The sequence below is a fragment of the Melanerpes formicivorus genome, unplaced genomic scaffold (assembly GCF_026170545.1).
Source record: "Melanerpes formicivorus ecotype bairdi unplaced genomic scaffold, bMelFor1.0.p_v2 SCAF_24, whole genome shotgun sequence".
Taxonomy (NCBI): domain Eukaryota; kingdom Metazoa; phylum Chordata; class Aves; order Piciformes; family Picidae; genus Melanerpes; species Melanerpes formicivorus.
In genome coordinates, this window is record NW_027142376.1 from 7,528,343 (window position 1) to 7,556,054 (window position 27,712).

At 45.9% G+C, this 27,712-nt stretch overlaps 2 protein-coding genes across 7 annotated transcripts; one reads left to right on the forward strand and one right to left on the reverse strand.

The window, feature by feature from the left end:
* Positions 1-1,743: 1,743 nt before the first annotated feature.
* On the reverse strand, positions 1,744-12,665 carry LOC137448324 (bucky ball-like). Of its 4 annotated transcripts, none has more exons than XM_068152750.1 (6): positions 12,348-12,665; positions 7,919-8,085; positions 5,305-7,233; positions 4,082-4,207; positions 3,117-3,236; positions 1,744-1,985 (listed from the first exon to the last, which is right to left on the reverse strand). In XM_068152750.1, the coding sequence occupies exons 2-6, from the start codon at positions 8,064-8,066 to the stop codon at positions 1,948-1,950; spliced, it is 2,361 nt and encodes a 786-aa protein (XP_068008851.1). In that variant the 5' UTR covers positions 8,067-8,085; positions 12,348-12,665; the 3' UTR covers positions 1,744-1,947. The 4 variants fall into 4 exon arrangements, with proteins under 4 accessions (XP_068008851.1, XP_068008852.1, XP_068008850.1 ...); XM_068152751.1 differs by lacking the exon at positions 12,348-12,665 and adding an exon at positions 11,126-11,144; XM_068152749.1 differs by lacking the exon at positions 12,348-12,665 and adding an exon at positions 9,379-9,613.
* KBTBD2 (kelch repeat and BTB domain containing 2) lies at positions 11,550-27,297 on the forward strand. 3 transcript variants are annotated; one of them, XM_068152754.1, is made up of 4 exons: positions 11,550-11,730; positions 19,901-20,426; positions 23,581-23,746; positions 24,552-27,297. In XM_068152754.1, exons 2-4 carry the CDS (start codon positions 20,257-20,259, stop codon positions 26,085-26,087), a joined length of 1,872 nt encoding a protein of 623 aa, XP_068008855.1. In that variant the 5' UTR covers positions 11,550-11,730; positions 19,901-20,256; the 3' UTR covers positions 26,088-27,297. The 3 variants fall into 3 exon arrangements, with proteins under 3 accessions (XP_068008855.1, XP_068008858.1, XP_068008857.1); XM_068152757.1 differs by lacking the exon at positions 11,550-11,730 and adding an exon at positions 12,439-12,494; XM_068152756.1 differs by lacking the exon at positions 11,550-11,730 and adding an exon at positions 12,592-12,609.
* The last annotated feature ends 415 nt before the right edge of the window (positions 27,298-27,712 follow it).

Consider the following 27,712-nt stretch of genomic DNA (forward strand, 5'->3'; position numbering starts at 1 on the left):
CCCCTCTGCTGAGACATCACCTGGAGTGCTGCATCTACCTCCAGACCTGGTGGAACATGTCAAGAGGAGAGCCATGAAAATTAGAGGGCTGAAACACCTCTCCTAAGAGGACAGGCTGAGGGAGCTGGGGGTGGAGAAGGTTCCAGGGAGCCTTAGTAGCAACCATTCAGTACCTTCAGGGGACTGTTTGCAAAGGCCTGTAGGGATAGGACAAAGGACAATGCTTTGAAATTAGAGAGGATTTAGACTGGATGATTAGGAACACCTCTCACCTAGACTTGGCCTCTTGGGATGCTACGTTGAGGGTGAAATGCAGCTACAACATTCCTATGAGCAATGCAGCCTCACAGATCTCCAGCTACTATATGCCATTATCTTAATGCTCTAAACCATTCTTCTTAAAGACTTCAGAGGAAAAAAAAATACTGACCTGTCTTCTTTCTTAGGGTTTAGAATCTTGTTGACTGATGTGGCTGCTGGCAGGGGGTGAGCCAGGGGAATCTGAAGAGTCAATTTCCTTTCCCTCAGTGCACCTCTAGTCAGCATGCAGTGAGTGGGGGTTTTGCCATGAGCTCCTCTATTCCATTGTTCTACCTCAATGGCAATATCTGTAACAGATCTTTTCCAGCATAAGGCAGAAACCAGGCCATTGTGAAAGGGAAATCTTTGTGCCATCCAAGTGCTATGTGAAATTTAAATTACAGAACTAAAGCCTGGCAAGGCAAGAACCCCCCCTGGCCCTACCTCAGTGATCACACCACACCCATTCTGAAACAGATGTTTTTGTTAGCTACAAATAATGCTTTAGACATTCAGCTGCAGACAGACAGTCTGTCCAAAACAAAGCAGTCTAAGGTTTGTTACTGATGTGCCAAATAGCTTCTTCAGCTGCTCTTCAGTAGATACTGCAGGAAGCATGTGAAGAGTCCCAAGGCAGTGGAGTGACAGCTCCACAGGACTGCCAGCACTGCAGTTACTCATCACTGGGCAATCTAGCTTCAGTGGTAACCGAAGCTGACACGTATATGCTTCTGTAACAAGGTAAATCTCAAATAGCACTGTGCCTAGTTACCTGGCTGAGTAAGAGGAGCCTGGACTTGCAATTTCCAGCCTTTTAAAATTCCTAAGCTTTCTGAAGTGTGGTCATTTTACCCACTGGAACACTGCATACAGTTGCAAGCCAGGTGCCTGAAGATGCAGTCTACAGATCATCCCTGCTGTTGAGTGAAGAAAGAGCCAAGCAGACATTCAGTTTTAAGCTCACAGGACTTGTACTCTGAGAGCAGAGTACACCAATTAGAGTCTCTGAAGCACTGAAACATTCATACATAGTACTTCAGGAACTGATGTGGATCCTAGCGTGGATACCCTGCAAGCTCTTAAACAACTAGTTTAAAACAGTATTTGTGTTCAAAGAGCTATCTCAACAGTCCTACTGCTTCTCCCTCACATAACCTTAGGAGCTAGCATAATCAGACCCTAAATTGGGCAGAAAGAACACCAACTAGTGCAGGACCTGTGAAAGGATGAGTGGTATGGTCTCAGGAGTACCTGTGAAATATTACCCATTCCCACCATCCCACCACCCTCCCCCAAGAGTACCTTTTCACTGTGCAGTGGTGACAAGACAGCCAAGCCTGTCGGCTGAACTGGCTGTGTGTGATCCCAAAGTCGCACACAAGCTCAGGGAGATACAGATGGAATACAAAGAAGTCTCAAAGTGCAGTTCTATTAAGTTTATTATTTAAATAGTGGATGCACTAGTTGTAAAAAGGTGACTTTAGTGTTAAATACTTCATTCCATTCTAACAGTGTCCTCAGTCTTTACAGTGCTACTTCTTACCCTTGAAGAGTGCACAGCAACATACAAAGCAGAATAACTACTGAATTCTGGATTTATGCAAACCTCCAAGACATTCTTTCCCCCTCCTGCCCCAGTATTTGCAGTTATCTTCTCTTATAGAGAGACTTTCTTGTTCCATGCCCTAGAGAGGAAAAAAAAAAAAGATTAAAGCAAGCATTATCCCTCCAAATAATATATGTCAATTTACTTCTGAAAACAGGCATCAATGACTGCCTTTTCCTGTGGCAAGACAAGACACTGGTGGTTGTTAGAACTTTATACTCAGCTTCCCAGGAAGTATAAATCCTGCAGGAATGTTGTTGGACTTCAGAATATCCTAGTGTAACAGAGTTCCATATGAAGCTCAAACATTTTCACTGTGCTCTTGTAACACATGCAAGCAACACCAACTATTTAAGGGGCAAATATAAGTACTTGGGCTTATGCAAGTTTCCTGGGTGCTTGTACTAAAAAGGAGCAGCAATTAAAGGTTTAACACTGGTGTTCAAACCATCTGACTTAAGGCCTGACACCAATTTTGACTAGTAAGGGGCTTTAGTCTTCAGTTTCTGTTTCCTACCTTGCAAATACACTGAATTGTAAGCAAATACACTGTTGAATGTACAAGAAAGAGAGGGCCTTTAACTGAAAGAATGTTCAGATTAGCTTTACTGTGCCAGATTGTTCATCTCCAGAGGGAGCTTTGATCTTTCAGCTAGTTTCTTGTATGTACTGACCCTTTTCAAAGTATAACCTTTTCAGACTCTCCACCAGTGCTCAAAAGCATAGGATTTCCCCCTCCATTGTAGCATGACGTTCCTACTCCATCAAGCTGAAGTTGGGAAGCGTTACCTATATGCATTTGTGTTGTATCCAACAGTGTTGTGGCTGAGACAGACCTGCAGCTTGATCATATACTGCAAAGTGATACCTTAGCCTATACTTTTTAAGAAGTTAGAGCAGTTTGAAGAGCAACTAGGCTCAATCCATTTGCTGGATTGCTGTTTTGGTTTGTTCCCTTCTCCTTAAAAAAAGGAGAAGGAACCTAACCCCCTCAAAACTACAACAGTATTCACAGCAAAGCTAGTAACAGTTTGAAGTCTGGCTTGCTTCTTTCTCATCTTGCCTGCATACAAAGCATTTGCTTTCATTTCACAAAGCTACCCAATATCCTTGCAGCTAAACCCAAGAACAAGGATTCCAAGACAGCAGTGAAAACTTGCTTGGAACAGTGGTTTTGGGATTGTTGTGGTAGCTGTCAAAGTACACCAACCTTTGTGTACACTTTTAGGCACCTCCCACACTACTTCTTCCACCTCATGTCTTGTGTCTCTGCATTTTGAGAGTGGTTTGCCTATTCTTTTCTTCTTTGGTTTAACCAAAGGTGGGCACCCTGAAAAGCAAGATATAAGTGGTGTTATTGCTGCAAAGCATAGTCTTAAAGCCAATTTAAGCTTGGCTTTGCCTGACTGGTCTGTAGTGTTCCTCTTTTCCCTTCCATTTACATACCCAATTTAGTGGCAGTTCTATCTGCCACTACAGGTATCAAGCAACCTTCTCTTGTCTAGTCACTGCCTAACCATAATTCTGGATGCACAGTATTTGGGTCATAAGTGGGACAAGTGTTCATGTGACCAAAACCCAGCCTTGGGAGAGCTGGATTATTCTGCTTTAGTTCAACATTTCAACTGTTGAAGACAAATTGATGCTGTCCAAGTGACTGAACTCACCCATGGCCTTGAAAATCAATTAAAATAAATAATCAACTGTTCACACCTGTTAAGTTATGCACCACAAGCATACAGGTCAAGAAGTCAGATTTAACTTGATATTACTGCTAAAGCAACACAGCTGGTTTAGCCACACCCCCTTAAATTGCAGGGCACTTAAATTTCATTTGAGGAAACTCATCCTAAGAAAGCAGTTTAAAGAGGGCATAATTTTACTAGCACTTCTGAGGCATCCACCATCATGAACAGCACTCAGAATAAACCAGTTCTTGCTTGCTCACACCAAATGGGGTAGCCTCTTATAACTACACAGGCTGGAAAAAGGGGAGAACACCAGGGGTAGCAAAAAGGCCAAAGAGCCTCAGTGCACTGCAGCATCATTTCATCAGTATCAGAGCAATGGAGCAATGGTAGTTATCCTCTCCTCCTATCCAAACAGGTGCTTGATGCTTGTGCCATGCCTTTTTAAATGCTCCTTAAGAACTGAAACAGAGGAAATGAGATCTACCTTGTTCTTTGCTCTTGGCTGGAGGTGAGACACTAGTATGTACTTGGCTGGTAAGTTTGGGTTTAGCACCACTTCTAATCCAATACTCTTCAGGCCATATCCCCATGTTCTCCCTTAACAGCCTTCCTAATAAATAAAAAGTTGATTTAAGGTCAGAATTTACTTTTGCTAAGGTTAATACACTGTTTGACAAGTCAGAATGCAAAGCTACCTGCTGCAGCTAATGGCAAGAGACTATTAATGTAAAAACCAGGTGTTTGGAGACCCCACTTAAATTACAGAGTGCTTTAAGTCTACACAGGAAAACTGAAGAACACTAAGCTTGTTATTAGATCACCCTGTTATAGATGCTGCACTAAACAGCAGCCACTTACTGAAGCACCCATGCATCAGTTAGGAACCCTGGCTGCTAGCTCTGCTTATTCCCAGTTTGGATGCATCCAGTTTCTACCAGTATCAACCTTCATGAAAAGAAAATGTTCTCCAGATCAGATTTAATCCAGCTTCACACTGCCTTTATGAAGATACAGCAAAGCTTTGGTTGCTAAGAGGAGCAGCAATAAAAAAACCCCAACACCCAAGCAACACAGTGATTTGACTCCTGTTCTCCAGGAAGAGAGAAGTTCAACAGGGTATGGCCACAATGCACTTAACCCCATTTAATCCAGCTAACATGGGGCAGTCTAAACTGAAAAGGCTGAGCTTCCAAGCTGTTATTGTTCATAGAATTGTTAGGGTTGGAAGGGACCTCGAGGACCATCCAGTTCCAACCTCCCTGCCATGGGCAGGGACACCTCACACTACAGCAGCTTGCTCACAGCCACATCCAGCCTGGCCTTTGAAACCTCCAGGGATGAGGCTTCCACCACCTCCCTAGGCAACCTGTTCCATTTGCCATTATTGAGCAATGGTAAATGTTCATATTTCCATCACTTTTTCAAATGAATAAACCTCCACTAAGGTGAGAAAGACAAATACATACAAGAAAATATCTAACTCAAAAATCCTCTGCTGGCTGTGAAGATGCAGCAGCCCCATGCAAGAAGTAAAAAAAAATTGCAGCAAACCTCCTCTGCCTCAAAACAAAGAAAAAGGAGATTCTGAAGTACTTCTGCCTCTTAAGTCAAGCCTGAAGCTGCAGCAATCTCTAATCTTCCCTCTGGTTGAAACTACAATTTGCAGGTGCAGGGGTTTTGTAGGGGTGTTCCCAGCAATTTGCTTACCTCCCAAGAACTTCCATAGTGCCCGCTGGTGTTCAGGTCCTTCTCTCCTTGCCATAGGCCTCTTCCTTCTATAACACCCATAGTCACTGTATGCTACTGCATCTTGTACTTTCTCCTTTGCTTTGTAAACTACACCAATGTTTTCACCAAGCCCAATCCTATTTATTTTCTCTTGAGCAGGCCAGCCAATAAACTGAGCTGGTATAGCGTTTTTGGGTGGTTTCCAAAGCACCCTCTGGCCAATGGGGTAGAAACTGCCTTTACTAGGTGTTAAGATTCCATAGGGAGTGGCTTCTTGAAAGAAGTATTCAATTTCATCCATGTTATCATCTTCTTCCTCATCCTCTTCATCTTGCTCCTCCTCTTCTTCCCTCACAGAATATTCTTCAGAGTCCTCAACTTCTGGCAAACCCATAGGTGCTTTGTTCTTGAGAGAATGGATTTTTTTCTGATTAGAAGACCTAGGAAGGGCTCCCAGCTTTCTGCCTTTACCAGAAGCCTCCTTAGTCTTCACAGTTGAAGAGTTTTTGGTGTCTTGGTCATTCAAGCTGTCCATCTGCTCCTTTCCTACCACTTCATCTTCATTAAGGGACCCACCACTTGTAATCTTCTCTTTCTTCAAGCCCTCTGTACCTTTCTGGAAGGCATACATGCTTTTCTGAAGCACATAGTCAGGGACAAAATAAGACACCGGAGCATTTTCAATGGATGAGCCTTCCTCTCTAGAAGACATATCATCAGAAGACAGACTGAGCACACTTGGAGGTTTCCTTTGTGGCAAACAAAGGTCATAGTCATAGTTAGTGTCCATAGTGTCCAAACAAGCCAGCCAGCTGTCAGAGGGAACATACCTCATGGATTTGTCACACCACATGCTGCCATCTGTTTGGCTTTCATTGGCTGCACCATGGCTTCGGTTCGGCTTTTTCTGCTGGCAACTCAAGTCATCTGTTACCTCCATACTGGATGGAAGTAGTCCTGCTTGTTGAACCAAGCTGGGCTCATCTTGAGGAGTTTTGGAAGCTGTGGATTTCCTCAAGCTGGATTTCTTAGCTGCTACCACATCCTGCCTCACCACTGGCTGCTCTGTGCTAGCAGATCTCGCCAGCTCTGTCACTTGCACTGCCATGGGTTCACCTGAGGGGCATTTTGCCTGTTGACTTATCTGCTTTTCTGCATCCAGCTTCACTCCATGATTTTGGACCTCACTTTCTTGTGTGGTTTCAGCAGCCTGTTGGGAGGGGAGAACACTTTTTCTCTCATCTAAGGAAGCTCCTGGCACCATTTTCTCCCCTTCACGAGGGCCGTACAGCATTCCTTCACACGAGCTAACAGAAAATAAGTCACGCTGCACTATGTTCTCTGGGACTGGTTTGCCACTTGCCACATCATACAAGGGGATAGTTTCTTTAAAGGACTTCCACAGCTGAATAGCAGGAGAGCCACTTCCGTATTCTATTCTCACTTCTTCCTTCTCAAAGGCATAGCTGCCAGTAGGAAGATTTCTGTACTGGGTAGAGCTGGAAAGGCTCTTGTTATGAAACTCTCTGTCTACTGCAATGGAAGATCCAGACGAATCCTGATTTGTTGAAGCACTTTCAGTCTCTGTACCTATACCAGAAGAAGCACAGGCCATGTTTCCTGCATCGCAGCCTTTCGTTTCTGTACCTAGGACATCTTGATGCCTTTTTGGCTTGCTTTCAGGCTGTCTAGGATCAGTCTGTGTTTCTTTTGTCTCCATCTTTTTCCCAGAGGTGCTATAGTGTCTAAATCTTGTTGCATGATAAAACACAGGGGAAGGTGGGGGACCATTAAAATAAGGCCTTCTGTTAACTCTTGCATGCACTGGATGCTGTGGAACGAAATATCCAGGGTACTCGTGGAGCGCAACAGAATAAAAGGGGAAATATGGGTTTCCACTTCGGTAGCCTGGACATTGGGGATAAAAAAACAAGTAAAGAGAAACATTTCTTCTTCATCCAAGTAATTTTGATGAACATTTGCTTGTATAAATAGGGACAGCTGCAAGATCAGACACATAGGTAAGCAACCCACTCCATCTGTTAGCACTTAGAAACAAATCTGGCACAGAAACAGAGTCTGTAGCTGTCCAGATAAGCTGTTCCATAACAAAACTCCAACCAGAGCTTGATTCTGTCCCTTGGACCATACAACAAAGAGCTTCCTGTAATTTTTTTGAGGGGTATTTAATGACTATGCAATAGGATTGTCCCTGAAGAAGACAGCTCAAGATGCAAACCAACACAGGTACAGCATTTACAGAATGTATTTAACTATATAGTTTGTGTGGAAGTCTACTTATCCATAATGTGCTCATGGATGTATGGACCTCAAATACACTGAGTGGTAGGCACATTCTGGAGCTCTCCAGCTGTACCATAACCATTCCTTAATAACTGACTCAGCCTTCTACTCTCCCAGAAACAAACACTTGCCTTCCAACATGCAAGTTAAACATTCAGCTGACATTCAGTTAATTAATAAATTAACTCCACCTTAAACTCACAAGAAGCTTGTTCTCAGAGATAGGCATTGGTTTCTTCTTAGTAACTTACTCCACAGAGCTACCCCAGGCAGCTCTCATTCAGCTCACCTGGAACAGGTACACAGTATGGGCTGTACGCATGACTGAGGTACCACGGATTTGGAAAAGGCTGCTGTGCCGGTGGCTGTGCATAAAAAAAGGGTCTCGTGTGGTTTGTGGAGTAGGATCCACTCTCTGAAGATGAGGCAGTATTCATTGCTAATTCTTGTCAAACACTGAAAGAGAGAAATGAGCAGGATTAGCCATTTTTTGAAACTCTGACCTAGCCATTGTTCTGCTCTGCCAGATGCTCCTCTCCCAGCCCGACACAACCTGATCTTTCCAGCAGACAAGTACTGCCTTCAAAGAGAAGGCAGCAAACGGGCATCACAGTCAAGGTCAAAGGCTTTACTACGTCTTTCATAGATTCATAAAATGCTTTGGGTTGGAAGGGACCTCCAGAGGTCATCTGGTCCAACCCCACTGCAGTCAGCAGGGACATCCTCCACTAGATCAGGTTGCTCAGAGCCACGTAAAGCCTGACCTCCAATATCTCCAGGGATGGGGCCTCAACCACCTCCCTGGGCAACCGGTTCCAGCGTTCCACCGCCCTCATGGTAAAGAGCTTGTTCCTAACATCTAATCTAAATCTCCTCTTCTCCAATTTCAAGCCATTGCCCTTCATTTTATCAATGGAGGCCTTTGCACCCAGCCTCTCTCCATCCTTCTTATAGCTCCCTTCAGGTAGTGGAAGGCTGCTATTAGGGCTCTCTGGAGCCTTCTCCAGGATGAACACCTCCAGCTCCCTCAGCCTGTCCTTGCAGTATGGATGCTCCAACCCCTGACCACTTTTGTAGCCTTTCTCTGAACTTGCTCTATCAGGTCCATGCACTTCCCTTGCTAAGGGAACCTTTTATATGCAGATCTTAGTACTTATAATCTCAAGCCACAGGACTAATCACTTTATGCACCCATGGATATAAATAATACTCCAAACAATTAGCCCCTGAGCAAAGGGACTCAAACCCAAACAAAAACCTTCACATAATCAGAAGTGGGATGTTCCATGAAAACAAGGCTTCTTAGGGCTAACAGGTATGTTGGATTTGAAACCCCAACAAGAGCTCTAGTAACTCAGGATTTGTGCTTCACAGTATCCTTAAGAACAATGATAGCTAATGTGGCAAATGAAACATTTCAGTAACACTGAGCTTAAGCTAATTGATTAGTAACAAAAAACCCCCCACAAATAAACAAGGCAAAATACTTTAGCATAATGTTTCATTCAGAGCCATACAAAACTCACAGTACAACTTCCCTCCCACCCTGCTGTATTTGCCCAGACAGTTAACACTCTAAGCTCAGTCCAGTCCCACATCCAGCTTATAGGCAGAAAGAAAAAACAGAACACAGAAGGCACAGTGACAACACAGAAGCAAGCAAGCAAGCAAACAAACAACAGAAGCTTAAGTCTCACAGGAACGTAAGCACTTCAAAGTTACTGAAAACAAAACAAAGAGTTCAAGGACCTGTTACAAACTAGCACACAGTTCAGCCTAGAGTTTCAGAAAGCTTTCAGGAACACTGGAGCCCTCTTCAGTTTCCATCTAAAAAGGTCTGTCCAGTTCTTGTGAGCATCAAAAGCCTACAGATGCCACTCACTCTCCTTATCCAAAGCTCCCAGAATTATCTTGACTTTGAGAGCATAATAGAACAGAAAAAAAAAAAGAACAACAAAACAAACCAAGCCCTCAAAAATCTACACTATTCCTACCCCATTAGAGCCCCTCAAAAGCAGAGTCCATGCTTGCTGCTCACAGCCCAGCAAGAAACTAACCAAGCTTTGGGCTCACTCTCTTTATGGCAGAGAGCTGCTCCTTGTCCACTCCCCCTTCCACCTGGGGCTCATTTAACAATGACCTAGGGGCCCTTTTCCATTAGTGTGTGGGAAGGAGAAACAAAGCACAAGGATAGAAGTAAAAGCCTACAGCTGGTGTACCAAAAGAACCAGAAAGAGAGAACCAGGACCAGAAATTGTTTCACTTGGAAAAGACCTCCAAGATCACCACGGCCATGGAACCATGGCCCAAAGTGCCATGTGCACACATTTCAACACCCCCTCCAGGGATGGGGACTCCACCACCTCCCCAGGCAGAGCCTGTTCCAGTACCTGACCACTCCTACCACGAAAAAATTGTCCCTGATCTCAAATGTAACGATCTGAGCCCTGCTCTGCCTGTTAGTATGTGGATACCCTCACCATAGAATCGGTTTGCAGTCTTGCAGACACTTAAGCTGCCCCCTGAAGTGAATCCAATATTTGACTTTTGCTGTGTTAGGACTTGCATTAAAAAGAAAAGCAAACAGAAATCTTCTGCCCAAAACCACTGCTAAAGGCACTTTTTTGCAGGGGTAAAAAAAAAAGATTAACCAGACACAGCAAAGTTTGCATTTGTTTCTGAAGTTTACCTGTTGTTCAGTATAGAGTAAAGGGAGCAATGCTCTTCCCTCCTAACACGGTGGGCTGACAAACAAGATGTTCTTTGCATGTGAATAGGAGACATGTATTTATTCTGCCACACATAACACTTAGAAAATGTGAGGCTGTAACTCAGCTCTGCCAGGGGTCTTTAGGGGAGATGAGAATCTGGGTGGCTTCTTAGCACCTTCACATCTCTTGGGGACAGAACTCTGATGCTGGGAGCGATGGAGAGTGAAGGGATGCACTATGCAAGGAGATGAGTGACTGGAGAAAAACAAAGGGGTGTGGATCATAGAATCAATAAGGTTGGAAAAGACCTCAGAGATCACCAAGTCCAAGCTGTCACCCAACACCTCCTGACAACTAAACCATGGCTTCACATGCCATGTCCAATCCTTTTTTAACACCTCCAGGGACAGTGACTCCACCACCTCCCTGGGCAGCACATTCCAACGGCCAATCTCTCTTTCTGCGAAGAACTTTCTCCTCACCTCCAGCCTAAACTTTCCCTGGCACAGCTTGAGACTGTGTCCTCTTGTTCTGGTGCTGCTGGCCTAGGAGAAGAGACCAACCCCCACCTGGCTACAACCTCCCTTCAGGGAGTTGTAGACAGCAAGAAGGTCTCCCCTGAGCCTGCTCTTCTCCAGGCTAAGCAACCCCAGCTCCCTTAGCTACTTACACACTATTGACATCTCTAGGTTGGGAGATTCCTATAACGTTTGTGTTTTTCCTTTCTATAACGTTCAGATTAAAGTTATCTGTGGCACTGAAACACCAAGTGTAAAACGCCTCACCCATGCGGATGACAGAGGACTGGGACAGGCTGCCCAGAGAGGCTGTGGAATCTCCTCTGCAGAGATTCAGGCTCCTGCTGGACACGGTCTTGTGCAGCCTGCTCGGGGTGAAGCTACTTTAGGAAGAGGGTTGGATGTAGATGATCCCCGGAGATCCCTTCCAACCCACACCGTTCCGGGATCAACCGTTAAGGCCACAGGGCCTCCAGGCTGCAGGGAGCCGCTTCTCCCAGCAGGGGGCGCGGAGCCGCGCTCCCTCCTCACGGGGGCGCGCTGCGGCCGCCGGAAGCGCGGGCGCGGCCTCCGTTCCCTGGGCGCGCGGGCGCTGGCGTAGGCAGGGGAAGCGGAAAAGGAAGCGGGGGCGGGCCGAGGCGCCTGGCCTGGCGCGCGGGGCTCCGCGCATGCGTAGTGAGGGCGGCCAGGCGCGGCGGCCGTGCTCTGGAGGATGAGGAGGCGGAGGGCAGCGCGCCTGCGCGCCTAGGGGCCGCTGCCTCCGCAGGCTGGGTGCGAGCGGATCCTCATCTCCTTCCTCGCTTCCCTGGCCCCCTCACCTCTGGCCGCCCGCGGTCGGGACGCTGAGGTGTGAGAGGAAGCGGCGGTCGGAGGTTTGTCTGTGGTGACTGGGCGGGGGGAAGGCGGCGGTGGCTCTCCTGAGCTCGCGTCCCGCCGCGCCGTGAGGCGGCGGCCGCCCTCGTCTGGCGCGGCCGTGGGGTCCCGTTTCCCGTCTGCTGGCCGGCAGCGGCCTGCGGGGCTGGAGCAGGGGTAGGCCGGCGTCGCGAAGGATCCTTGGCCCCGGCGGCGCTCCCGCGGCGGGAAGGCCCGCGGGGAGCTCTGCGGCATCCTATCGCTGCCCCCCCCCCCCCCCCGCCTGGGTGCGGCTCCCGCCTGCCCCTTCCGCGACCTGCCGCCGCTCCCGCCCGGCAGCTGCGGCTCCTGGGCCCGCTGGACACCGGCAGAGAAGTGTGGCGGAGGCAGCCCGAGGAAGCAGGCGAGGTGGCTGCTGGCCCGCCTCCACGCCCTTGGCCGGAGCCGGCTCCTGGCGCGGCGGGGCTTGGCAGAGTCGGGAGGAGGAGAGGAGAGGGAAACGCAGCGGGGGTTCAGCCGTGTGGCCGGCGGGGCCGCCCCGCGCCCCCGGAGTGTGCCGGCGCTCGCGGAGCGGGAAGGTGCCCCTCTTTCTGAGGGAAGCAGGAAAGAAAGCAAGCGGAGAAAGGAGACGGCTCACCTGCATGTCCGGAGGAGGAAAGATACTGTTTCTTGTCCCGTAAGCGGGAGGGGACCGTAAACTCTTGTCTGTAACGGGAAGGGCACTTTGGCTTCCAACGTTCAGTGCCTCTCTTCAGCTGAGTGCGCTGGGACGTTTGCGACCTCGGTGCGTTTTTCCTTAGAGGTGCTTGGGGGGACAGACACAGGAGGACAGCGCAGGGATGACATTGCCGTTTCTTGCGATTGCCCGGGCACCTTTCCTTGTCAGTACGCCTGATTGTGTGAGTGTGCATAGTGTCGGTGCTTACAACGCTGAGGGGGGTGGGCTCCAGTGCTTCTATGTGGCTTTGAAGAGTCAATTCCTAGTGAGTGCGTAGAGTCTAAATGCATGCATAGCGTAGCTTTGAAGTTAGACATCTGCGTGCCTAATTTATTTTTTCGGGTATTTACTACTGTTTCTGTCCTGGCCAGGATAGATATCTGCTGCTTTTGAAATGAATGATGATTTAGAAACGGATTTGTGTTGTAGCTAACCCCTGCATTTTTGGAGGCTTCCTTGCCAAGCCACAGCTTGGCTCTCAGTGTTACTTAGTGATCGTAGGGGACCTGAACGTGAGTGTGTTGTTGTGAGCTCTCCCAGGGCTGTATCTGCCTGAACTGTGTTAAGATGCATTTAGGAGGTCGTTCAGACACACAATTAACTGAGTTCAGTTTCTCATACATACATCAGGAGAAATGGGTAGTTTTTAAGTGTTTGGTATACTCAGCTGTGTACATCACACAGCCTTGTGCCCTGGCTGTGTGTGTCACACATCCTTCCTAATGATTTGTGTGTGTCTCGTAGAAGGGTCCTGTTATACTCAGTGTTGTGTAACTAGCATCTTGCAGGAGCAGGCTCAAGTGGAAGAAAGGATGTTGCTGCTTATTTACTAATTTTTTTGGCTGCATTTTGGACAAGCAGTTGTTGTTGGGGGGAGTTTTTGAGGCAGGCTGGTTTGGTGTGGTCCTGTGAGAAGGAAACTAATGAGAAGTGGTGCAAGTTCTAAAATTTCTCTTCATTAATTTAGTGGCTGCTGCACTTGGAGAATAAATTTTATATGCATGAGTAAGACATCCACTATAAAGCCCTCAACCTTTCAGAAACTAACTTATGGTTAGTAAAGCTAAGTTAATTATTAATCTAGTTTCTTAATGTAGAAATGCTTGAATTTTTTAGTTGAGCATCCATACCTCCCAAGTGATTATTTAAGGGAGTGATGTATACCTGTGAACTGGAATTTAAGCTGTTAAATAAACCAGACCACCGTCATTATATAGAAGGGAAAAAACACCCCACTTTTCTGTGCATACTTGATGTGCATGGCTGGATCTCAGTGCTGACATCCCTGGCCCACTTTCTTCCAAAGATTAATTTTCCAAAACAGGTCAGGTCTTCCCACAAAACAGAAATGCCCTTGGGGATGGAAACTGCCTGTGCTCCCCGTAGAAGGCCAGTTGCCAAGTTAAGCTGTTGGTTTATCTTGTGCTAATTTCATTTCTGAGCAGGTATTTCCTTTAGTGTATTGCTTCCTTTAGGAGCAGAGAAACCAGGAAAGAAGCTGGTAATGAAGACTGCATTGTGACCAAATGTGTTGTTAGTGTGGAGCCTGACACTTCTGGTCTCTAGCTTCTGTGTGATTTCGGACAGCTCACCTGCCTCTAAGTTGTAACTCGCCTCTCATGCATGATGTGCATGGAAAACAGTAGTAGTTTCCAAGTGAACAGTCATTTTCAAGATGATAATGTTGTAGGAATAAACTGGTCCTTAATTTTTAGGGGAAATTTCATGTTGTTGCCTTATTAGAATCAACTTGATGTCCTCGGGTTTCTGGGCTGCAGTGCTATCAAAGACACCTTTGATGGCTTTTGAAGAAAGGAAAACTTCCAAGTCTGCAACTGCTTCATCAATTACCTATTTCTTTTTTAGCTGCCAAGGATGCAAATTTGATACAGTCCTCAAGAATCTACAGCTTCCAGCTGCTTTTTTGTCTTTCTTTCCTATCCTTGAGATCTCTTGGCAAGGTGTATTGATTTACATCACCGATTCTAATAATTTTTAGCACTTGCATTCCCCCTTTTGCTTTTAGTTGATACAACAATTTGGAAAGGGTGATCTGTAACTCAGCATATCCTTAGCAGTAACTTAAGGATTGAAGTGCCTGAGCTTGGTGGCTTCATAATATCATAGTATCATTCAGGGTTGGAAGGGACCACAAGGATCATCTAGTTCCAACCCTCCTGCCATGGGCAGGGACACCCCACACTAGATCAGCCTGGCCAGAGCCTCATCCAGCCTGCTCTTAAACACCCCCAGGAATGGGGCCTCGAACACCTCCCTGGACAACACATTCCAGGGTTTCACCAGTAATGGTGAAGAACCTCCTGCTCACATCTAGCCTGAATCTCCCCACCTCCAGCTTCATTCCATTCCCCCTAGTCCTATCGCTACCTGAGATCCTGAGAAGTCCTTCCCCAGCCTTCCTGTAGGCCCCCTTCAGATACTGGAAGGCCACAATTAGGTCACCTCGGAGCCTTCTCTTCTGCAGACTGAACAGCCCCAAGTCCTTCAGTCTGTCCTCATAGGAGAGGTGCTCCAGCCCTCTGATCATCCTTGTGGCCCTTCTCTGGACACCTTCCAGCACCTCCACATCCCTCTTGTAATAGGGGCTCCAGAACTGGACACAGTACTCCAGGTGGGGTCTCCAGGGCTGAGTAGAGGGGGAGGATCACCTGCTAGCTTCACTTCTCCTGATACAGCCCAGGATCTGATTGGCTTTGCGGGCTGCAAGTGCACATTGAGAGCTCATGTTGAGCTTTTTGTCCACCAGCACCCCCAAGCTGGGAGGATTACTCTCTCTCCTCACGGGAATGCTTGTGTAGCCTGGCTTACCCTTGTTGAGTTCTTAATTCTGACATTTTATTATGTTAAATATAGTGAATGACTCACTCCTTTAAACGTGTTTTTACTTGTGATTTGTGTAAGGCTGCCCTTGGATGGAAATGGGAATTTGATTGAAAGTGCACAAAAGTTGTAGTTAAAGCTTTGTAAAAAAATTCAAACTGAGTTACATCCAGGGAAGTAAGTTTTGGATGATGATTTCCCCCCCCCCCCCCCTTTTTTTTTTCTCCAGACATAGAGGTTTATTAAATGTGAATTGTAGTTGGTGAAGTTAGAATGTGAGATATTTAGATGGCTGAAGATGTGGCTAGGAACCTGCATCCTTTCATAGAGCTTTCTTTCCTATATATTTCATAGGAAATTGGGCATCTTAATGGCATTTTCAGAAGAACTTAATTCTTTCTCTAATACCAACATGTCTAAAACTCAACAACAAAGATGTATCTGTGGGGTTTTTTTTCTCCAATTTGGAAACAAAATAAACCAAATTTTACTTCAAGAGTATTAGACCCTTCCCTGGTAATTCAATTGGAAGTAGTGTCTTTATTGCAGGTTACACATGGAGGTACAGTGTTAACACTTCCATGTGTGTAGTTCAGTATCTGTGTTTATCAGTCTCTGCCTGACCTCAGAAGATAAACAGACTCCAGGAAGGCAATTAACAGCCTGTCCCATAACTCATTAACAGTTGATGACTAATTTTTGGAATGGTTTCATTCTGATTTGAAGTACAAGAACAAGTGCTAAAAGCCACAGCATTAATATGACTTAAGCCAAAAGCAGTTACTGCAAAACAAACCCTCTTATCAACCTGCTACTTAATGATTCTCTCCAGCTCGACAGGGAGTTCCTTTCGATCGCTCTGTAATAACTTTGTTTGCAATTCAGTACTGCTGTGACCTTCCAGCAGCTACCTACCAGCCCTGTTTTAGAAAGCTGACTTCCAAGAAGCTGCCCAGAACAAAATGGTCATTCCAGTGGCACCACTGAAGAGGAAAGTCTTATTCGCAGAACTTGTATTCAAGGATTCTTTTTATTCTATTAGAATTTTAGTTCAGGATATTAAGCTAACTTCAGCCATCGATATTTTCATCCATACATCAGCAGTGTTGACCACTGTGAGCACTGCAGTCATCTGTGTAGACCTCTCTTCAAGTTGGTGGATTTTCAGTTAGCTGAGGTCTAAGAGCTGCATGCTAACTAAGAGATGCTAGGTTGGGACCAGAGAGAACTGAGCCTCTTACAGCTCTCATTTGGCAAATATCTGGCCCTGAACAAGGTGATTCTTATTTCAGTGCCTGTTTTTCAGCCTCTAAATTGAGGGAAGTATCTGCTTTAAAATTCTCTTGAGCTCTTTGGAGAGCTGCAAGAGAGGTAGGTAGTCTACCTCTGATGGCTTTCCAGGCACAAAATTATGTTCCTGCTCCACTTACCCTAGTGTTTTTAACAGATTCACTTCTCTTGGGCAAATAAGTGATGGTAATTTTAGACCAGAAATTCAGAGAGTCTTAGAGTATGTATTGCTCTCCTGAGGACTCTTTAGTGTGGTTCCATTACAAGGGAATGGGATGTGGCTGCTGACTTTGTGATACAAATTTTAGTTCCTCAGTAAAGAGCTATCACTTGCAGCAAAACACACTATGGATGTAGAAAGCAGGAGTCATGCATGTACCATGTTCCTATCATGTGCCACCTCCTTGAAGCACATCATGAAGATAAGTTGGTTTCAGAGCAGCTGTAAACCAGGGACTCCAGCTTTGTAAATGGACAGTTCAGAGGTGGTTCACATCACATTAATGATCTGCACCAAGACTCCTGTCCTCTCCTCAATCTTGCCTGCTACTGAGGGTCATACTCAGATGTTCCAGCTATTTATAGTAATTAATTTCACAGTTTCAACTTGTCTTCTGCTGAACAGGTCTGCTTTTTCAGTTACTGTCAGCCTCATGCTGCCAAGAGCATCTTTAATCTTACTAGCAGGTGTTTATCAATTTCTCCCTGGCATCCTCAGCTGGTTCTGTTGCCTAGTGCCTAAACTAGTCCGTTTCAGTTTTGCTCCTTTTCCCCCTGTTTCTGAAGATGTACATTCTTTTAAATTGCATCAGAATAGGAAGTCGTGGTATCAATGACTTCTTTTGCTAAAGCTTAATACTGCTGATGCTCTGCCCTAACAGAGCCTTGAATTGTTCTTTATTCCTAATCCAGGAAAACAAAGCTGTGGAGAGACCTGGGATACCAGGAGAGCCACGAGCTATTTATTTCTGGGGGCCTAACACACTTAGGAAGTCTGCTTGTCTCTGTAGCCATTTAAAGTTCAGTGCAAAATCTGTCAGTGGATTAGGTTGCATGTTAAGCTGTTATCAGATAACCAGGATACTGGTCAGTGATGCAGAGACAGGATGCATACTAATTTGGTGGAAAGAAGCTGTGACTTGAAGCAGGTCATTGCTTGAGGTGAGCAATATCTTTGTGTAACTTCGATATACTGGTGGTTCAGTGACTCGAGTGCTTAAGCACCTGAAACTTGAAGGTCTGAAGTCAAGTTTTGTGCTACTATCTGTTACTGCAGCAGACAGTAGACTCTCCTTCCTCCTCCTCCAAATACTAACACCTTTTCTGTTTTTAATTAACTGGCTTCAGTTGAACAAACCCTGAACACTGGATTTGACTATTTTGACTGCTTTTGTTAAACACCCAGTGAAAACTAAGTTTGAGATACTCCTTTTGTGTCTTATATTCACAAAGAGATTGGTGACACTAAATTAGGAGTAATTAAAGTAGTATTAATTAAACATACCTGTTTCAAGTAAAGACATGTTAAAAGAGCTGTCTTTGAGTTGTATTGCAGGTAGGGCTCTGTTGAAATAGCAGATCTTTGATAGGGCTGGCAGGTATTTCTTCATCCTTCCTCTTGCACTAAATCATGTATTTCTGTATGGAATGTAAAGGGTCTTGTTTCAAGGAAAGGGTTTCTGCACTCACTATTCATCATGAACTGTAGGGATAGTGATATCTTGGACTTGAGACAAAGGTCCTGGTTATTCTTTGATTTTTGGAATATGAAAGAACAGTGCAAGATTAAATCTGGAGGTATTTGAGAGACCTGGTACTCTGGTGTCCTTTTTGATGCCAGGTGATTTTACCATCACAACTATCTCATCCTTAATTAAGTTTCTGTGATTCTGTGTTCACATGGAAAATAAATCCTGACCCCATTTTTAAGAGGAGGAGAAATGTTCAAACAGGAAAACAGACTGTGGTAGCCTGTGGTCATAGAATCATAGATCAAGAAGGTTGGAAAAGACCTCAGAGATCAATGATGTCCAACCCATCACCCAACACCTCATGACTAACTAAACCATGGCTTCAAGTACCACAACCAATCCCTTTTTGAACACCTCCAGGGATGGTGACTCCACCACCTTCCTGGGCAGCACATTCCAATGGCCAATTACTCTTTCTGTGAAGAACTTTCTCCTCACCTCCAACCTATCCCTCTTTCTGGGAAGAACTACTTCTTAACATCCAGCCTAAACCTTCCCTGGCAGAGCCTGAGACTATGTCATTGCTTTATAACCACTCCAAGTGTTCCATCATCCCTTTGCTCCTATTATCTCTTTACTTTCCTCTTGTCTACAGCAGTCACGCTCTCCTATGGGAGTGAGTCCAGAGAGAAGATGAGTAAGTGTGGGGAATTAGGTGACTAGGGTTTTTCCATCTTTAGCTCTGGTTCTGCTTGTTCTCTAGTAGAATGGCAGAGCTAGAATGAAGAGGATGATGCTGATGCTGTTGAGTTTAGCTGGAAAATGATGGAATGGGGAAGAAGATGCATTTATATTTTTAGTGGCCCGGTACTGGTAAGCTTTAAGTAGACAGAAGCACAAAAAGTAGCTGTTTAATATGGAAATGGGAAGAATGTGGCTGTTTTATCAGTGACTGAAGGAAATGCACTCAGTGGGAAAGCTGGGGAATTTTTGGAAGAGGAATAAAGTCTTACTGAACCTCTTTTTAACTTCCCAGCCTTAGAATCTGTGTTGATAAAATAAATGATCTTGGTGGAGGAGTCTAAATCTTGATGAGAGTGAATGCACAGTCTTAGCCTGGAGAAGAGGAGGCTCAGGGGAGACCTTCTTGCTGTCTACAACTGCCTGAAGGGAGGTTATAGCCAGGTGGGGGTTGGTCTCTTCTCCCAGGCAACCAGCACCAGAACAAGGAGGACACAGTCTCAAGCTGTGCCAGGGGAAGTTTAGCCTGGATGTTAGGAAGAAATTCTTCCCAGAAAGAGAGACTGACCATTGGAATGTGCTGCCCAGGGAGGTGGTGGAGTCACCATCACTGGAGGTGTTTAAGAAGAGCCTGGATGAGGCACTTGTGCCATGGTTTAGTTGATTAGATGGTGTTGGGTGATAGGTTGGACTCGATGATCTCAAAGGTCTTTTCCAGCCTGGTTCATTCTGTGTATTCTGCTTTTGAGTTCTCTTTGGTTTTTTTCTCTCTACAGGAGTTTTTAGTGCAAGTAATGATTACCAATGTAGAAATAAGTTGTGTTAGACAATTCTTTTCAGGGGTAATTATGAAAGTTTGGGGTTTTTTAAGTGCTCATGTGTAAATGAATTTTACTTTCCTGCTTTCAGTCACTCAAGTGCAGCCACTCTTCACGAGATGTTACCTCGACATCTACCTCAGACTTTGCTTCTGCTCATGCGTCGCCTGGGTCATAGATCTCAACAGGAGCTCTGCAGACACTCTTGAAAGTCTTGAACAGCTTCTGACATCAAGTCAAAGCATGATGACCTAATAGTGGGTCAAAGTCTGAAACATCGATTCAGCAGTCCAAGACAGAACTGCCTTTTTTTTCTTCAGTATCACTTCTGAAGGACTCTCTGCTGGTTTGTCCCCTGCTTACTTCAGAAACATTCAGCTGACCTTTCTCTGGTGAAAAGATCCTGACTTTTCTCTCTGGTCCTGGAACTATTAATGGAATACAGTCATGTCTACCCAGGACGAGAGGCAGATCAACACGGAGTACGCTGTATCCTTGCTGGAGCAGTTGAAGTTCTTTTATGAACAGCAGTTGCTAACTGACATAGTGTTGATTGTTGAGGGCACTGAATTTCCCTGCCATAAGATGGTCCTTGCCACGTGCAGCTCATATTTCAGGTAAGTATTCAAACTAGGATCTGTTAATTGTAGAAAATCCCTGAGACCTGCTTCTGAGTGCTGTATTACTTAATTGCTTCACAATCTGGTGTGTTGCAGAGAGTTTTTGAGGTCAGTGAAGTAAGTAAAAAACCTAAATGTTGTGATTGGCAGTCACTAAAAAGAGTAAAAGCAAACTTCCATCCCTTACTCTGGATAGGCACTGGGGGGTTTACAGTAACTAAAAAAATTAAGATCACACTTTTAGCATCATAGAATTGTCAGTGTTGGAAGTGACCTGGAGGATCAGCCAGTTCCAACCCCCCTGCCATGGGCAGGCACACCTTACACTACAGCAGGTTGCTCACAGCCACATCCAGCCTGGCCTTAAGAACCTCCTTTTGCTGGGTCATTTTCTTGAGGGAGTTCAGCAAGTCTGAATAATTAGGTACATTTCTTATTCTTCAGATATTTAATATGTAAATGTTTAATTTCTTTTTCACTTCCCAAGGTGAGGTAAGGACATTGAGACGTGGCTCTGCAAGTTCCATTCTCATGTTAATTAGCTGCAGGTCCATTGCCATGTTTATTAGCTGTAGTTTCTTTGCAGAGGTCTCTGGTGGGAGCAGGGATTGCTGTGCAAGTTCATGGCTTCCTTTTCCCAGTCATCAGCAGAGAAGCCAAAAACTCTTCTCCTGCCTGAGAGTCTTGCTGCAGTGCAGTGTTGTTTGCTTTTTGTGTGTGTGTGGATGATTTTTGTTTGGGGGAGTTTTTCCCTCCACTGGGATGCTGTTGCAGTTTCTAATTCAGTAGCTCCAGCCTCCCAGATATCTGGGTTTGTCTTCTCCAAAGCTTTTATTAATAAGATGTAGACTACTACTACCTTTTGCAGATACTTTAGCAGTAGGTGATGAGGCACCATGATTTTTCTGCAGCAATTAGTCTTTTTTTATGTGTTGTTTGCAACAGTGTAATTAATTTGCCTGCCTGGAAGGAATTTTGAAGCATGAACCCAGCCTTGGTGACATCCATGCACGTTTCACCCCCCTGATAACACTCTGAAAGGATTCTAACTTCTTTTCCTGTTTAAGCAGGGAAGGTTTGCACATTCTGTCCTCATGTTGAGAAGGGCTCACTACACAGAATGCTGCTCAAATACTTCCTGTATTTTGTCTGCTTTCTTGCACTGAGCTATTTGAGGATTAATTGGTAACTTTCACAGGCGGTCTTGTTGCTGCTGGGGTTTGTGTTACCTTTTATCCTCTGGGCTGAAACAAACATTGTGGGGTGGCTGGACGCAGAGACTGACAAGGGCCTGGTGCAGGTGACATAGTTCCAACAGCCTATGAAGTAGCAAGCCCTGGAAACGTGGCCAGATTTAATGTGGGTGGCTAATCATAAGGTTGGAAAGCTGTCAGGAGTCCACGCAGTGTGCTGTGCTAGAATATGCAGTCAGATCTCTTACTCATACGTGTTTGTTTATTATTTATGGAATGAGGTTTTGGCACTGCTTGAAAGCAGCATCAGGCTTGGGGTTTTGTCCTGTTCTGTTTTTCTTCTCTGCTTCGCTTTACGGAAAAAAAGTAACGCTCAGCTTCCTAAATGGAGCTTTATTATGAAAAATTGATAGCCCTGAGGAGGCTGGGTGGAGAGGGGGATGAATAGGAAGCATCTCCTAGTGTGATCCCAGCCATTGTGTACGACTGCAGCCAGCTCACCTTCCATCTTCCTGCTCCAATGCCGAGCTGCGGCAGCACAGCTCAGGCACAGGCTCCTCAGCAGTGTGAGAGCGTGCAGTGGAGCCAGACTCTCTGTAACAGCTGCCTCTCCCTCTCTATGAAGAGGAGTCTGCTGGCACTCATACTGCCTTGCTTACTCTCAAAAAGCTGCATGGCAAGTTGATACTCACTTGGCCAGCCAGTGATCTCTCCTAAAAGGCAAGTTGGCCTGAGTTAAAGAGCTTAGAAGATGACAGAGGTGGGGCACTGTCTTTTGAATCAGATGCTTCCTGGAATGGCTTTGCTTAGGGAGTCTGTCTCCATGTCCCCTTCCCCTCTGCAGCTGGAGGCAGGACTGCAGGGTGCACTGACCCTCTCTTCAACCTTCTTTCATCTCTGGTTTCCTAAATATTCCCAAATAAATAGAGAGTCTGGAGCTGAATTTTCAATGCAACCAGAAATAGCAAATGCTCTTAAAAATCAATATCCCCATTATAAGAAAACAGACAAGTACCTGGTGTACAGTTCTGGAATCAGGTTAGTGCTTAGCTGTGCTGCAGTTACAAAACCAGAATGGCCAAGATGTGTAAAAAACATTATGGAAACAGTAACTTGTAATTGCCTTTCTGCCTTTCTTCCAGGAGAATGTAATGGAAATATTTGTGCTTTTTGTTGGTGTTCAAACCAAGTCTGATTGGTTCTTATATCATACAGACTTGCTTTTCTGCACATTATGATGAATGGTTTGTAAGAAATTCATCAGATTGGATGTTAGCAAGAAGTCCTTCCCCATGAGGGTGGTGAACGCTGGCACAGGTTGCCCAGGGAGGTGGTGGAGGCCTCATCCCTGGAGGTTTTGAAGCCCTAGGCTGGATGTGGCTCTGAGCAACCTGATCTAGTGTGAGGAGTCCCTGCCCATAGCAGGGGGGCTGGAACTGGATGATCCTTGAGGTCCATTCCAACCCTGACAATTCTATGATTCAAGGAGTGCTAGTCCTTGCTCCATTTCAGTGAGCTAATTCTTCTTCTCCCAGAGGAGCATGCTTTTTGAAATGACTTGGCTCAGTCCATTGCATAAATCTGCTGCTTCTGTTTTGGAATCTAAAATCTAGCTATGTATGCTTCAGCAGTTTCCTGGGGGATGTTTCTTCCCTCTCATCACCCAACAAAGTATTAAACATTCATCATTACACCTCTGAATTCATTAGAGTTCTCTGCTGATTAACATAAAAGAGGTTGCATAAATGCATTTCTGCATAAGGCACCCAGAGTACCTTTTGAATGCTCTGTACCAGTGCTTTATCTTAAATACTAGATGGTAGCCTCAGGCAAATACCAAACACCTGTAAAGAGGCAACCAGAAAGACTGTTCACCTTTTGGAGTGTCATCACTGAAGACTTACAGGTGACTATTACTGTACTTACTGTTGATCCTTGTCTTGCCTGTTTCTCCTCAGAGCCATGTTCATGAGCGGGCTGAGTGAAAGCAAACAGACACACGTACACCTGAGGAACGTGGACGCAGCCACTTTGCAGATCATCATCACCTACGCCTACACGGGGAACTTGGCAATAAGTGACAGCACAGTGGAACAGCTTTATGAAACTGCCTGCTTCTTACAGGTAGGAGTGTTTGATTTCAAGGGTGAAAGAAGTGCTTCTCTTCCCTTTCATCTTGTTAAATAGGTTTCTCTGTTCAGCCTTTTCAAAATACTTCTGTTCTGTTGCTCGATATAAACAGCAGTTGTTTGCCAGATGCTTCAGGCACTCATCCCTCCTTGCCTTCCATTCCCTGTGGATGGTGGAAGCAAAAGAGGATACTTCTAACATTTAGCTCCTCCAGCAGATAGAATCATTAAGGTTGGAAAAGACCTTTAAGATCGAGTCCAACCACAACCCAGCTACCATGACCACTAAACTCTATCCTGAAGTGCCACATCTGCAGCTTCTTGAACACCCCTAGGGGTGGTGACTCCACCACCTCACTGGGCAGCCTTTTCCACACCACCGACTCAGTAAAGAAATTCTTCCTAATGTCCAGTCTAAACCTCCCCTGGCACAACTTAAACCTATTTCCCCTTACCCTATTGCTAGTTACTTGGCAGAAGAGACCAACACCAGCCACACTACAACATCCTTTCAGGTAGCTGTAGAGAGCAATAAGATCTCCCCTCAGCCTTCTCCAGACTAAACAACCCCAGCTCCCTCAGCCACTCCCTGTATGCTGTCCAAACCCTTCACCAACCTCTCTGCTCTACTCGATCTCTGTGAAGCAGATGAGTAAATTGCTGCAGTGCTTGCGCACATATTGCAGGCCCAACCTGTTGATCCATATTAAATGCCTGCAGGTATTTTTACCTGCTACTGGTAGGTGAAGGAGCAGATTGCATGCAGCAGTCCTGAGCTGTGCTTCTTCTTTGCCTGGCAGGTAGACGACGTGTTACAGCGGTGCAGAGAATACTTGATCAAAAAAATCAACGCCGAAAACTGTGTGCGGCTCTTGAGCTTCGCCGACCTCTTCAGCTGCGAGGAGTTAAAGCAGAGCGCTAAAAGAATGGTAGAGCACAAGTTCACAGCTGTGTACCACCAGGAGGCTTTCATGCAGCTGTCCCATGACCTACTGATAGATATTTTAAGCAGTGACAATTTAAACGTGGAGAAGGAGGAGACGGTGCGCGAAGCTGCGATGCTGTGGCTGGAGTACAACACGGAGTCGCGGTCGCAGTACCTGTCCTCCGTCCTCAGCCAGATCCGCATCGACGCGCTCTCCGAGGTCACGCAGAGAGCCTGGTTCCAGGGCTTGCCACCCAACGACAAGTCAGTGGTGGTGCAAGGCCTCTACAAATCCATGCCCAAGTTTTTCAAGCCCAGGCTAGGCATGACGAAAGAGGAGATGATGATATTCATTGAAGCTGCTGCTGAAACCCCCGGTAGTCTTTATTCTTCTGTCTGTTACAGCCCCCAGGCAGAAAAAGTTTACAAACTGTGCAACCCTCCTGCTGACTTGCATAAGGTTGGGACTCTGGTAACTCCCGATAACGACATCTACATAGCAGGTGGGCAGGTTCCTCTGAAAAACACCAAAACCAACCACAGTAAAAGCAGCAAACTCCAGGCTGCCTTCAGAACTGTGAACTGCTTCTATTGGTTCGATGCCCAGCAGAACACTTGGTTTCCAAAGACGCCGATGCTGTTTGTTCGTATAAAGCCATCCCTGGTCTGCTGCGAAGGCTACATCTATGCAATCGGAGGAGACAGCGTCGGGGGAGAGCTCAACAGGAGAACTGTGGAGAGATACGACACCGAGAAGGACGAGTGGACCATGGTCAGCCCCTTGCCTTGCGCCTGGCAGTGGAGCACGGCGGTGGCTGTTCACAACTGCATCTATGTCATGGCACACAACCTGATGTACTGCTATTTCCCCAGGTCAGACGCCTGGGTGGAGATGGCCATGCGACAGACGAGTCGCTGCTTCGCTTCGGCCGCCGCTTTCGGGGACAAAATCTTCTACATCGGAGGACTGCACATCGCCAGCAACTCCGGGATAAGGCTCCCGAGCAGTACTGTGGACGGGTCTTCCGTGACGGTGGAGATCTACGACGTGAATAAGAACGAGTGGAGGATGGCAGCCAACATCCCTGCCAAGCGCTACTCCGACCCCTGCGTCAGAGCCGTCGTCATCTCCAACGCGCTGTGCGTCTTCATACGAGAAACCCACATGAACGAGAGAGCCAAGTATGCCACCTACCAATACGACCTGGAACTGGACCGCTGGTTTCTGAGGCAGCACATATCTGAACGTGTGCTGTGGGACTTGGGCAAAGACTTCCGGTGCACCGTAGGAAAGCTGTATCCCTCCTGCCTCGAAGAGTCCCCATGGAAACCTCCAACGTATCTCTTCTCACCAGATGGAGCTGATGAATTCGAGCTGGATGGGGAGATGGTTACTTTACCACCTGTATAGCTCCCAAATTAGACTGCACAACTGCTTCTGTGCTGAGTTATCACTAAATGAATAGCTGTGAGAGCAGAGGGCCGGAAGCAGTGATGTCCAACTCCTCTCTCCCCAGTTGTATTTTTTATGCCCTACCTAACACTCGCCGCCATTCAGTACCAATCAGTGGAATGAGCAGATCTGCTTCCATAGCCTAAAATACTATTACCTGGTAATTGAGAAACATGTGTGTATATCCTGAGCTTAAGCATCTGACTCGTCTCAAGAATTAATTTCTAGCTCTATGAAATCTGGGTTCAGGCAAATTAGCTTCAGAAAAGAAAAGGAAAAAAAGAGTAGTTCCTGTTTCTAGGATGATGTCACAGCTCTCTCAAAAGTATCTTCCAGTTATGTTTGAACTACTTCTGGCTAGTCTACTTAAGTGCTAGTTCTGTAACTGTCAGTGTGGCCTAACGAAAGGACTGTGCCACACTTCCCAGTATCCACATTGGTATAGCAATGCCATGAAAAAGGAAAAGAAACCAATCCCATGGATCTACCTGTGGTAGGAAGGGTAGATCTTCCATTGTATGGTAACATGCAGGGCAAAATGACTGCAGGTTCAGTCAAGCTGTACTCTTAGGTGCATGTATTCTATTTTCACTAACTTATACCTGTCTGATTAGAAAACAGGTCTTCCAAGCAGCTGGTAGTTTACCAGGTGTGGACTTAAAGTTGCTGGGCTTGCAATAGGAATTGTCAGCCCTCATAGTGCGGGTCTCTGTGGAGCTTTCCTCAGTAAATGCCTCCACGTTCTGTATTACAGTAACCTTGGCTCATGTATATTCCTTCCTGCTGCTGATGTATTTTTCCATTGTAAAACAGACAAAAAAAAGTTTTAGTGTGGATTAACCAGGTCTTTATTTTCTGTTAATTTAACAACAAGCATTACTGTAGTGTGATTGTGTATAGATATCCCTTAGCTATCAGGTTTTTTACTTGGGGAAGGGGGAGGGGGAAGCAAACCGTTCAGGAATATCCTGTGCTGTGTGTGCAGGGGAGCAGATGACTTTAGTGCTGCTCTGGCATTAATCCCAGGAACCACTAGCAGTAGCGGGGCGCCGCCAACCTAACCTAAACACAGGTGCTTCATGACAAACCTTACTAGCATGTTCAGCTGCATCATGTTCTGGCACTGTATTTTGAATGACATTAATTTATTAAAAAAGACCGAATCCGACCGAGTTTGGGCCTGCTTCCTACCCCTGCGCCGCACCCGCTCTTCCAGCCAGCACTTTGGTGAGGGCAGCTTGAAAGGCTTGAGCTGTGAGAAGCCTGGAGGCAGGCATGTTAGCTGGTGGCATTCATACAAACAGGGATTGGATGTGGCACTTGAAGCCATGGTTTAGTTAGTCAGTATTCCTAAGGTTGGAAGGGACCTCAAAGATCGAGTCCAACCTGTCACCACAGACCTCATGACTAGAGTAGGGAGGACACTACTGCCCACTTGCAGGCTTGAACTCACGACCTTCCCATTAAGGGTCTTATGCGCTACCAACTGAGCCTTCTGGTGCTTACTGGTCACTGAAAGCTGGAAACTGGGCATTCAGGTTGAGCTGAGGCATAGGGGAAACTTGAATCCCCCCCACACACTC

What these genes read in the sequence shown, in the direction of transcription:
- LOC137448324 (XM_068152750.1), bottom strand. Translation starts at nt 8,066, where the DNA reads ATGAATACTGCCTCATCTTCAGAGAGTGGATCCTACTCCACAAACCAC. An exon ending in ACTATGGAAGTTCTTGGGAG is followed by an intron (nt 4,208 to 5,304) that starts GTAAGCAAATTG and finishes TTTATTTATTAG; the next exon opens with GAAGGCTGTTAAGGGAGAAC. An exon ending in AGCCAAGAGCAAAGAACAAG is followed by an intron (nt 3,237 to 4,081) that starts GTAGATCTCATT and finishes CTTGCTTTTCAG; the next exon opens with GGTGCCCACCTTTGGTTAAA.
- KBTBD2 (XM_068152754.1), top strand. Translation starts at nt 20,257, where the DNA reads ATGTCTACCCAGGACGAGAGGCAGATCAACACGGAGTACGCTGTATCC. An exon ending in ACGTGCAGCTCATATTTCAG is followed by an intron (nt 20,427 to 23,580) that starts GTAAGTATTCAA and finishes GTTTCTCCTCAG; the next exon opens with AGCCATGTTCATGAGCGGGC. An exon ending in AAACTGCCTGCTTCTTACAG is followed by an intron (nt 23,747 to 24,551) that starts GTAGGAGTGTTT and finishes TTTGCCTGGCAG; the next exon opens with GTAGACGACGTGTTACAGCG.